Source organism: Astatotilapia calliptera, chromosome 16, assembly GCF_964374335.1.
Source record: "Astatotilapia calliptera chromosome 16, fAstCal68.1, whole genome shotgun sequence".
Classification (NCBI taxonomy): domain Eukaryota; kingdom Metazoa; phylum Chordata; class Actinopteri; order Cichliformes; family Cichlidae; genus Astatotilapia; species Astatotilapia calliptera.
Genome location: NC_137437.1, coordinates 13838934 through 13851630, shown reverse-complemented (window position 1 = coordinate 13851630; position 12697 = coordinate 13838934). Strand labels below are relative to the sequence as shown.

At 44.1% G+C, this 12697-nt stretch overlaps 1 protein-coding gene across 3 annotated transcripts in view; it reads left to right on the top strand.

The window, feature by feature from the left end:
* Positions 1 to 12697, top strand: part of dachd (dachshund d) — a 92905-nt gene that overhangs the window by 55962 nt on the left and 24246 nt on the right. For 2 of the 3 annotated variants that reach the window (XM_080291172.1, XM_080291170.1), the window contains exons 4-6: positions 10669 to 10842; positions 10979 to 11122; positions 11285 to 11416. In XM_080291172.1, the coding sequence (XP_080147298.1) occupies positions 10669 to 10842; positions 10979 to 11122; positions 11285 to 11416 (450 nt within the window). The remainder of the gene's footprint in view (positions 1 to 10668; positions 10843 to 10978; positions 11123 to 11284; positions 11417 to 12697) is intronic. The other variant, XM_080291171.1, reaches the window with a different exon arrangement.

The window sequence follows — 12697 nt, the reverse complement described above, 5'->3', positions numbered from 1 at the left end:
AAACGAAAAAGAAAAAAAGCCTCCTCGGGCTAAAATACAGAATACAGGTGCCTCATCTCAGTGTTTGTCTGAAGCAGTTCTTGTATTGTGAAGCGCTTAAAGCAAAGCACAGCAGAGCCAGCCAGTGAAGGACACTCTGTACTGTTTGTAGAGTTGGATTGCCCGCCGCTGTCTTTGTGTTGATGTAAATTGAACAGGCTAATGTTTCTCCCTCACATTAAATATTCATCACAATTAGACCTTCCTGTTTGCATCAATGTTATTAATTATAAGGAAAAAAACAGCCAGTTCAACTCTCTGCCAAAATAACCAAACATCCTGAGTGAGAGATGGAGAGAAGGAAATAGATATGTATGAAGAAGGGGAGGCAGGAGAGAAGGGTAAAAAAGATACGGAGATGGAATGACATCAAAATGTAAAGAGAGGCAGGATGGTGTGTGTGTGTGTGTGTGTGCGTGTGTGTGGGGTCTTTCTTTGATTTTCCCTCGCACTCTTTAGTTGGGCAGAGGGAGAGCTCTCAAAGCACAATGTGGATTGTTCCTGCGCCTCTCAGGAAATGCCACAATTACAGATCACAGACCAAGCAAAACACGTGTGGCGCTTGGCCTTGAGGGGGATAAACAGCCTGCCATTCCCTCCCAGTGCATTGACCCCAGCCACAACCTTCATTACTGGGAGAAAAAATATTGTCAGCTGCCCACTAACAAACACCTGCCAATTCCAAGAGAAGGAATTGGGTTTGTTTTTTTTCCAGTTACAGAAGGGGGGAAAAAAGTGTTTCTCGGAGCTTCAAAAAGAACCAACAAAAAATCAGGTTGAGACGATAAGGCAGGGGTTTCACCCTTTGTCCTCTTTTCTCTGTCTCACTTACTTCTCTGTCTTTCACCCTCTGTCTCTCTTTGGCCACTGGGTGCTGCCCTGCCACTCATCTGACTCCTCACCACACAACTCTAATGGAGCTGAAATCCTGTTTGTAATTAGATATGGGAATTCCACTGTCATCAGCCAGATGATGCCACGACATGCCGGCTAAACAACAGCGCGGCGGTAGAAGGAGAAGACACAACTGTCACTGCTAACATAATCTACCAAAAAAAAAAAAAAAAAAACTCTTCCGAGTCCGCACTGTAACATCGCAGCGAAGCTTTAAAAGGAGCGATGCATGAAAACCTGAAAAGCCTTTGTCTCAACATCTGTGGCTTCGGTCCAGGCTGCCTGCGCCCAACAGGGGCGGGTGGGGGAGTGGAAAGCCTCATGCTAGTCTGAAGTTTGGACGGGTGGTGACAGGTACCTGGAGTCTTGCCTGACTGAGTGAGGAGTTGAGGGAAAGAGGTTCTGGGTGAGATGATGAGGAAGCATCATTCTCTCTTTCCAGGGTCATCAGGCTAATTTCTGCAAGCCCTACCCTCACGCTTGCATGTTTGCATGCGTGCGCGCGCGTGTGCCTGCGTGCGTATGTGTGTGTGTGAGAGAGAGAGCGAGGAAGAGGGGGCCTTGGCCCCTGAGAGCGCTCTGTGAGGAGACCACAGCTGTACACTCCCAGCAGCTAATTGGTCCTTATCTAGCTGTCCCATTCATCTTCATTTTTTACCAATTACTGAGCATTATCTGTGTTCTCAGTTGGGTATGGGACTTAATCCTTTTTGGTTAAGCTGGTGCTACAGCTTGCAAATTTCAAATGGAGGAAGGGTGGGTTGGTGGGTGGTGTATTTGGATGTGGGAGGGGAGGTGGGAGGGGCAAAAGTCGCAGCAAAAAACAAACTCCGAAACTTCCCATCATCCCTCACGGGCGAGAAGCAATCAATAAACAATGACATCACATGAAGGGGAAAGGGGGTGGGGAGAAAAAAATGGAAGGGATCAATTATTGGCGTTATAATTCAAGTCCTTGTTTGCAAACGTTGCAGCCGCATTGATTAGGCTGTTCTTGTTGCACTCGCCATTATTGACTTGTTAAGGCCATATTTTCTCATCATCAGTGGTTTTACCTTTTAGGGTGGGCGGGGTCATTAATTATTTAGCATGTATTTATTTTAAAGCGTGGCGAGTGAGAAAAAAAAAATCACCGTGTTTACGCCACAAACAACACAAAGTATAGTACACTGCTCATCCAGAAGGTACATCAAGACGCCGCAGTCTGGGGCAGTTAGCCTTAATTTTCTGAGATCAATGCATAACTAGACTCCTCTCTATATGGGGTCCGTGCTTGGCCATGTTGCAGAGCTGAGTGGAGTCAGGCTTGAGACCATGCACTAATTACTGGAGTGTTCACTGCTCTGTTGGATAGCATTTGTGCAATTTTGGAACATATAAGAGAGTCAGTGTGCTTTGCGATAAGCTGCTAAATAAGACATTAAGATGACAGCGCGTGTGAGTGGAGAAATGATAGTCGTCGAATGTGAGCCGAACACGGGGCTAAAATGGGTAGAGGTGACGTGCACCCGGGCGTATATTTACTGGACATACAGGCATGCGTGTCAGCACACACAGACAAAGCCACGCACACAAAAGCAGGACCCATATAGAGAGACACTGCTCTTGCACTTTGATAGGGATCTGTTTGGTCACATTCTCTGTGCCAGCTGTCAGCCCAGCTCCACTGCTGCGATTTAATTAGTCTGTTTATGTCCTTTCTAATAATAAAGCTCTCTGGGTGGAAGGACACGTCCAACTAGCTAACTACGCGCTCCAACCTGCTAGCTGCATTAGTGCTGGTGGCCCAGCGCAGCTGAATGTGGGCCATGATGGAGGATGGTGGCAACTTCCTGCACCTCTCCTCTAGAACAGTGGCCCTCAGGCTCAGATCTAGTATCACCCCCTACTCAATCCTAACCTTAACCATTAGGGGATAAAGCACATACTGACCTGATATGAGTGTCTAGGGGCAACTTCATCCATCTTCCTCTCTAGCTCTCTTGTGGGAGCCTTTGTCAGCCAAAGCTCTTTGGAGAGACTAGATTGTAGCCATAGGCTGAATGGAATTCATTTCACGAACATATCATAACACCTCTTTTTACAGCGGCAGGTTATTGTCTTGACTAATTTATGCAATTCAACATTTTATTTGGGTTTTCTCCCCATCTTCTTATATCAAGGGTCCTTCTCCAGACAAAACAGGATTTCTTTGACCTGCCAGCGTTGGGCAAACGGGGGCTAGTGGTGGTAAGTGAGCGAGACAGAGAGTGGCAGAGCAGACAGGCAGCCTTCCAGTCTGAGTGAAGAGCTTGATGGGTCTCCGTCGCTCTCTTGGGCTTTGGCCCTCACCATCTCTCTATTAGGCTGCCAGGCTCATGGGAGCCAGGTGACAGATAAGTGAAGAACGACACACACATTTTAATAGACATTTCAAAAGATAAACCTGATAATCATTTCTCTTTTTAATGAAGTCTAATGTCCTCGTTCTAATTCCGGTTGCGTCGGCTGTTAAGCATCAGCGTAACACTTGAATATGCATGATTGGGAAATTGTGAGGCGCACCGATGTAGCTACAAAACACACAAACGCAGACAACGGCAGAAATAGATTACAATAACAGGGGGAATTGATTAAACATTATTTCCGTAATGATCCATATCAAGTTCTATCATCTTTGAGTGGCAGCGGAGTTGCGGCGCTACGGAGAGGAAGAGGCGGCGGCACTCGACAAACCGTCATGGAAATATTTGTTTGATTGTCTCTTGCGGTTAGCTCACAATAGCAGGAGCAGAGCTATAAAAAAACAACTGACCAGTCGAGTTGTCATCCCTCATCAACATTAGGCCTCATTCCTCATTAATTGGATAGATTAATTTGGAGCGCTTTGATGCCGGGGTGATGCATGTGTTCGGCTGTCCCCTCCTCACTATTCTCTGTCAGGTTGAATTTAGCCAGGGAAGGGGCTGACCTTTGAAAGTGAAGAGATCAACACAATTTGAAAAGACAATGTCACTTGCTGTAAATGTGATACGTGTAATAAATGACATTCAACCTTTCGGTGATGATGAGCTTTCGCAGGTCGGAGCAATGTGAAATATACGTGGTGTGTGATTGCGTCGGATGCGGAGCCGTTTTCACATGCACAGTTAAGATGGCGCAGCGTTAGAGGCTGGATATCATGCGCTCTCATTTCCCCGTGATTATGTCTAAGAGGAAACATTAGCATAGAGTAATGATATTACTGTGTGTACACAATAACAGTAATGGCAGCGCGGTGATGACAACAGCGAAATGGCGTTCTCTTTTAACTGTGATTGCACTGTAAAAATGTAGCATTGCCCGGGAAGGATTCAAAAAGCGTTTCGTGACAGAAAAGAAAGTTGGTCGTGTTCCGCAAAAGCACTTTTTTCCCCCTTTTTCTTCTTCTTCTTCTCTCAATTATGATATGGGAACCCTCATCCAAATAGAGCTATCAGCCTTCCTGAGCCCAGACATCTTCACCATCACAAAGCCTCTCCTCTGGGACCAAGATAAAGACGGAGCGCGTGAGCAAGTTCAAACAACGTAAAGGAATTTCACAATCAGCACGCCCTTCAGAGGGTGAACAAACAAAGGAAGGCGTTTCTTGATAAATGATATTTAGAATCTCCAGACAAATAATCAAACAAATATATATCTATGTATATTTTAACATGTTGTCCTCTGCCTCAGTTAAAGTCCACACTGAACTGCATTTCAAGGAAACCTCGCGCTGACAACGGTTGAGCGTTACTGATTTTCTCTCTCGAGAGGTGCTTGTCATGGAGGAAGTGAGAGCGCAGGAGGTAGTGATGCTAATTTTGTAATTAAAACAGATGATCCGATGACCACATGCAAACCGATCCCTCCCTACCACCACCACCATCCACCCCTCAACCCCCATCCCGGCTAAATTGATATGATGGCAGAGTGGGTCGTGATTGATAACACTCGTCAATATATTTCATTTCAGGAGCCTTAGTCAAATGACAACTGGTTGTCATTGACTGAAAGCAATCTTTTTAAAAGGGGGAGCCTTTGCTAAGTATCAGATGAAAATGATTCCTCTGTCTGCTTGGGTGTCACTGTCTGTAGGAGCTTTATTGATTGGGCTTGAATATATTGCAGCCGCAGTAGTAACAGCTGCTAGTAATATCTCTCCTCTCCTTCGCCTCTCCTCTTCTGCTCGCAGCACTTTCCGTGCCACCGCTTATTGTGAGTGATCCAGCGTCGGAGCTCCTGCGCCGATTCCGCGGCGATCCTCGGAGTGACGTGTGGCAAATGTGAAGTGAGCCTGGTTCCGACCCAAATTAGTGAATGCCTCCCGTGTCCTAATGTGTCCTGAAGGCCTGGCTGTCTTGGCCAACTGCACACACACACACATACTCCCGCGCATGACTGCGTAAACTAAAACCCACCATTGTGTCGCCCGCCCCGCACGCTCTGTGTTATCAAGCACAAGGATGTTGGCATTGGTTGGTAAAGGTCATTTACTGTAATGAGATTTGCCACATGCAAGCATATGGCTTGATTATTGCTCTGTTCGTTAACATTTTCAGCAAAGAGACAAATAGACAGCTAAAATGGGAAGGGGGGGGGGGGTAGCACAGGTGGGGCGGTGGCGAAACGTGTTCAGCACCCCCCACCACCACCACCTAAAAGATAGCGAGAACTTCTTCCACAACAGATCTGTCACGGAGATGATTGATCTTCCAATTTTCATAAGGAATGCGCACTATTAGAGCCGAGGATTTAAATTATCCTATAAAAGTTGCCTGCCTTAGATTTTTATGCGCTTAATGGACAAACACCTCTGTCTGTCTCCTTGATAATTTCTACCACATGTTACACTCCAGCGGTTTGGGTTTGGAAAGCAATTATGTTACCTCATGAAAGCAGAAATGTTTTCTTATCATGTTTTCTTTCTTTCTTTTTTTTGTTACATTTCGTGATTTAGTTCATCAAAAAGTCTATGCCCACCTCAGTTGCGCGTCTTTGCCTTGGCACGTCGAGCGTATTTTGTCTGCTGATGCGTTAATAGCTTGTTATTCATCCAATCGTTACAGCTCTTGGAATGTAAAGCATTTTTCTTTCCCGCATGTGTTTATATGTTCGGCTGGCTTTGCGCCGGCGCGTAACTTTACACAATTATCCATACTGCATCATTGTCTGAGCGTGCGGCCGTGTGTTTTCATGTTTACCTCTCTTTGTTGCTGCAAGATGTATTCGTTTTATGTCCCCGTTTGCAGTGTGCGTGCGTGTGTGTAGGCATACGTGAGTGGACAGCAGGTATTTAACAAAGACAAGATGTTTGCTTTATTATCAGCATTAACTACGTAAACACAAAAAGCTTCAAAGTTTCATTCAATGACACTGAAGGGCTGTGGGTGGCTACATCAAAGCTCGAAACCTTCCCCTCTCCCCCCATTTTAATGAGAAACAGGACTCACCAGCCTTGACTGAACCTGCCATCTGTGTGTGTGTGTTTTCTTGTTTGCCTGTGTGTATATGAATGTGGGACTAGCAAGCACATGGAAGCATGCACTCGTGTAGTCTAAAGTGGCACCACAATTCTAGACGACTTATTTATGGAGGCCGTGTCTTATGTTTGATCTGATGCATACACACACCCCCCGGTCCACCTCCTCCGTGGCAGGACTTCCTTTTCCCCCCCTTTTTTAAAAAGGGAGATTAACAGTTATAGTAAAGACGACTAGCTGATTAGTGCTATGGAGACCTCTAAATGTCTCGCCGCGTGACAGACACTTTTTCATGAGCCATTCATTTCCTTTTGGGACCAGTGTGCAAATCCTTGATACGACCACAACAAAGACTCTCCTTGTGCGCGCCACCGTCTTTACCTTTGTCGGAGAAATGCATACACAACATGGGGGCATTTTTACAAGCGCAATTAAGAGGGAAAACGGAGATTGTTTTTGCGGCGGCGAGCTGCGTATGGATTGTGCACTGAGTCAGTCCATTTAGCAGCTTTGACTGGAATGGCCCTGTTCAGTTTGACAGATCAGAAGAGGGAAGGAAAAAATATCTCAACACCATGAAAACCAAAGGCTTAGCAGTGAGCAAATCAGCCCTTTGTCTTGTTCAATTCAAATCAAAGGATAACCAGGAATGTTTGTTTGACAACAGCATTTACAATGCATTGTTCTGAAGCCCAGAGCCTCCCAAACAAAGACAGATAGGCTTTAAACAAGTCATTTAATTAGCACCGGATCCCCAGCTTTGGCTGCGCCAACCAATTATACATTCCTGAGGCATGTGCAGGTCCTATTTCACGGGAGTGAGAGGCAGATCCTCTCCAGCCCTGTCTCTTACAGTACATCTCTCCCCTTCCATTTAAGAGAAGGTAAATAGCCCAGACAGACAGCTTCATTAGCCAGCGTCTGAAGAGCGCGGGGCCGATTGTCGCTTAAATAGTGCGCTTTTACTGCAGGCCCAGCCAGCGACCTCCGATCAATTACAGCTGACATTATTGTTTGTCGGGAGCTTTTTTCCTGGACAGAGGGAGTAAAAAACGAGATCAGGCCTGAGCTTTGGCTGGAAATGTAATCTTCCCCCTCTCTTTGGTTCTTTCGCTCCACAAACAATAAATCATTCAGTTGAAGAGATAATAAAGTGCCAAGTAGGAGCTAGTTTAATTTTTGTCAGGGGAAATCTGTCCACAACAGAGTTAAGGGTAAGGGGCCCGGCTGCTTTCTCATCCCATTTTCAATGACAATGGCTTAGCTCCTCTCCTCTTATTTTTCTCCGTAGGGTTAGATGGCCAAAAAGGCTGAAGTTCTGTGTCGATGAGGATTAACTGCGGCACAAATCACCAAAATAAATCACTGCTGGCGTTTTAATCATTTTTTTAAATCGTTCAACAGTCAATCAATCCATTTTTTCCCACTTTTCTTCAAATCTTTTTTTTTAATAAGTAACAAACCTGCCATTAGCCGTGAGGTTTGATTCTGATGTAACAGGTTTTTAATCATGTTGCTACCAAGGGCTGTTTTAATTCATTCAATTCATCCTCCGCGATTCAGATCTTTGCTTATCCATGCGTGAACTCCCAAGCACTGCACGACATAATAGCTGAGCTGTTTATATTGGTATTAAGTGATTTGTAGTTTTAATGATGGTAAATAGGAGTTCACCTTTGCAAGTCCCTCAGGCTTACTTCAGGTAAATTACTCCAAATGCATTGTCTGCCCTTCAGGAAAGAGAGAGGTGGTGGTTGGGAGGGGGGCTTGTGGGAATTCACCTCTCATCAGGTCTGAACTTCTATTTCAGAGATAAACAGAAAACTGACAAATATGTTTCTAACAGTTTGCCCACTGGAATATCTTCACAATATCACAGCGATTAATGAGTCTCTTCATTCTGGTTTTTGAAAAGGACAAAAAAAGAAGCAAAAATCTCTGTTTATTGTTACCTACGTAAAAAAAGTTGTTGCAATTATTCACAGTCCTTTCATTTAAATGAGAATAAAAATCAAGAAAATGAGAAGAAATTGCATATGAATGCGATGAAAACACTCTAACTGTCTTGTGAAAATGCCAGATTCCTTGAATAAATGCATATCCTCCTCACCTGGCTCCTTTCAGCCATAAATAAAAGGATTTGGTGCACCCTTGTTGGCCCGTGGCACATTCCCCTACAGTGGCCTGAATGGGTCTTTATGGGAGAAACATCGCTTTAGGATGGGGTGACAAGAAAGGGGCTGGACGGGCACTGAAAGCGAGACTAATACCCCCTTAGAGCAAACAGAGGTCCTGTGTTTTCGCGCCAGCCTGTCAGTCAGGTGGAGACACATCAATGAAATTCACATGCCATCAAGAGAAAGATATGACAGGAAGATAAGTGGCGGTATGTTACTAACAAAGCGCAGACCTGCGTTGTTTTAAGTGACTTTTCACCTCTTTTTCATACTTTATTGATATGGTGAAAATCTACCTTTATGTGTGTGTAGCTGCGTTTGATTGAATGGGCGTAATAGAGACACCTCAAAGGCAGAATAAGTCTCTTCACTCTGGCCCTTGAGTGGCCTTGAAAGGCTGATAGGTAGCCTAGACCTCTCCATGTTGTCCTACAGTAAGTACCCCCGCAATCAGGCCCTCTGTGGTGTTTTTTAATTGAGCTTAGCCTGCTGAGTGGTAATTGATTCAGTCTGAGCTTCAGCAGAGGCGCTGATACAAGGTGCTGCTTGGCTTCCGCCTTTCTTTAATCTCCCCTGCTTTATATTGTTTGGGAATACTTGCCACTGAGAAACTGCATGCCACCTTTCTTATGGAAATCAATGCTTCTTTTGGAAGGAGGGGAATGACAGAGAGGAGTACTTCTCATGTCCTTTCATTTTCAACCAGTGTCCTTCTCTTTAGAGGCTTCGCCATGCAGATCTCCTTGCCCTTTGGCTACTGATGTTTTGTCAAAAAAAGAAGAGTGGAGTTGTTTTGTGGATAGCTTTCTGTAGTGTGCTATCTTTTTTTCTTCCCCTCCTTTTTCTCTACACAGCTTTCTTTTTTTTCTTTTTTACCTTGAACCGGGCTGCCAAGAAAGACAGAAAAAAAAGGAGTTAAAAAAAATCTACAGAGAGGCTCGATCAGATCCAATAGTGTCTATGAGGTTTTCTTTAAAGCATTTGAGGAAAAGCATCTGAGTGGCGGAGGAATGAGACCAAACTGTTCCCAGTCACTTTTGATCCTGCCAGTTCAAAGTCCCTGTAGAGCACGGGCGGGGGGAAGGAGGGGGGTGCCACGGCTGGGGAGGGGAGGGGGATACAGACACCTAGCTTTGACCCTCTGTCTGTGCTCATGTCCTTTGAAAGTTGGCTTGTTTTCATTAAGCCATTCAGAAGTGCAGTTCAGGGCCACTATTTGACTAGCTACAACCCCCCCTCCACCGCACCCCACCCGCAGTATCTTTATTAGACTTTCTTTACATTTTCTTGCTGCTAATGTCTTCAATTTCCCCAATTAGGCGTCTACTGCCAGACAGCAATTGAATAATTTAGAACATTTGTAAGATATCTCTGATGTTGTAATGGAATAATTTGTGTGTTCGTATAGAGAAAAAAACCCTGAAAATCACATTATTGGGTGAGCTGAATGCGACCTACTCTTTTTTTTTTTGTCTCATTCTCTTCTTCTCTTTGTCTCTTGGTCTGCACTGTCGGCGGCTATAATTAGCCTAAAGTCATTGCCGTACTGTAGCCTAGCGCTACTTGTTTGTCATTAGCGCGTTTAACTAGTCATTTGGGTAATGACTTTCAAGATTGCCCTTGTTTTTACCGAGATATTTTTTTATATGTAAATATTGAGAGAATTTCCATAATTTGCCCCTTTTTATTCATCATAGAATAATTGATGCATATTTATTGCAGTGTAAACTTTGGTCTTTGAATGACTGTGTGTATAGTTATCGTCCCCATTTTCTTTATTATTATTGCAGTAGTATCTATTATTAACACGTGCTGTAAAACATTTATGTGTATTGTGTTAACATGGAAAGATACCCGAGACGTGATTAATCTGAATTATTCCTTTCTTTTCCTGGCGCTTGGCTCTGTAAAGCTTTAGTGTTATTGGACACCAATTTTAAAGGGGATCTCAGTGGTGGGAATTACTGATTGCTGAATTAACACCAGCAGGTTCTGAGTTTTCAGCCAAGTTTCCCCTGTGGGTAGCTCACTCATAATATGCATCATTGAGTAACCAACGACCTCTTCCTGTGTCTCAGGCCTGGAACTCCCCTTCATGATGATGCCACACCCTCTGATCCCAGTCAGCCTGCCCCCAGCCTCTGTCACTATGGCGATGAGCCAGATGAACCACCTCAGCACCATTGCAAATATGGCCGCCGCAGCACAGGGCCAAAGTCTGCCCTCCAGAATGGTCACCTCTGTTATAAAGGTAAATTTTTAAAAGAGAAAGCAAGCAATGTCATAATAACAGCTGGCTGCTGTAAACACAGTTCCCTCTTTCTCGTGGCATAACACTCGAGCCTGCGCTGGATATTTATTTTGCATGTGTGGTTTTGTGGCTGTTGGGGTTGCAGGAACGTTTGCCGGACAGTCCCTCCCCTGCTCCTTCCTTAGAAGACCACAGGAGGCCAGGTAGTCACCCATCGTCCCACCGCAGCAGCAGTGTGTCCAGCTCCCCAGCCCACACAGAAAGCTCCTCAGACAGGATACGTACGTATTATATATTGCTTCACAGCACATTTATTAACAAAAATAAAGAAAAAATAAAGAAAAAAAAACCTCTAAAGGGCTTTACAGATTGTACAGATGGAAGGTTTAAGCTCCTGTCTAGCTAATAATGGTTTGGTTTTTTTTGCTGATTTTTTTATGCAGCCGCACACCACAATGGTCTCTCCATGAACCAAGCCTTGCTTGGCCTGTCACCCAACATCGCACCGGGACCTAAAGAGGGAGACCTGGCCCATGACATGAGCCATGAAGCAAAGAGGATGCACGCTGATAAAGGTGAGTCAAGTCTCAGCCCCATTCTGTTCAGTTCTATGTATGTACTGCCGATTCATAACAACAGTTGCTTCAAGGCACTTTATATTGTACACAATTAAAAGGACAACCCCAGCAATCAGACAATCCCCCTATGAGAGGCACTTAGCAACAGTGGGAAGGAAAACCTCCCTTTTAACAGGAAGAGAGCTCCAGCAGAATTAGGATCAGGGAGGGGAAGCCATCTGCCATGACCATGGGAGACAAGACCAAACACACACTATAGTCGTACAGTAGTGCAGTAGTGACGTATAAACAGGGGAGGAGTGAAAAGAGGTGAGTGCAGAAAACTAGTCCACCAGGAGCTTGAGAGATGGTTCAACAGGAGAGGGGCCTGAGAGCTGAAGGCTCTGCCTCTCATTCTAAGATTTCTTGTTAGAAAGATTTTTTGGGAGAATGTTAGTCTACAACTACATGCTCTATAAGTGTCTGAACAACTGTTTTTCTAATATACTTTAGACTTGAAGGGCTTCAGTCCAGGCATCTGAGCAAGTGTTGTTTAGATGAGGGATATCTTGGCTATCTAGTTTTTCGTTATCAGTGTTTCTTCTAGCCTGACAGAATGTTTTGGAGGTAGGGGAGGGAACTTAGAGCTAGTGAAACATGCCCATATCTGAGGAAACAGATCAGACGAGAGAAGAGAAACTATAGTGTGTCCACAAATGACAGTAAAAGTAGTATAGTTGAAATGAGTCAAGAGCACATAAAGTAAGTAGAAACACAAAATTCTTATGTTATTTGTTGTTTGTTGGGGTTTTTTTTTTTTTACATATTTTTCAGTTTCTCAATTATGTAATTTAAATTCTCGAGAAAGCTGAACAGTTACAGTTTGAATGGCCACAATCTCGGGTATTTCAGTGTGTTTTTCAAACTTCCTGACAGACATTTTTTTTTTTAATTTACTTCACACAATGCAGATGCATTACTGGGGACTGAAGGAATTGCAGTGATAAGTCTGAAGAAATTTGCATGAACAGCCAGCAAAATTAAGCAATGTTTACTGATAATATTTAAAGGTGCCATCAAGTTAGTGTGGACCTGTAAATCTTCAAGTCTGATATCAGCATACATTAGAAGAACTAGCAAACTACATACATGCACATACTTACATATATGGGACTCACAGTGGGCTAGACAATGTTTATCCAAAGTTTCACCAAGATCAGTCCACTCATCCAGTAGGAGAACATTCAAATCATACATTCATACATACATACAATATATAAGCAATACTTAATTATAATA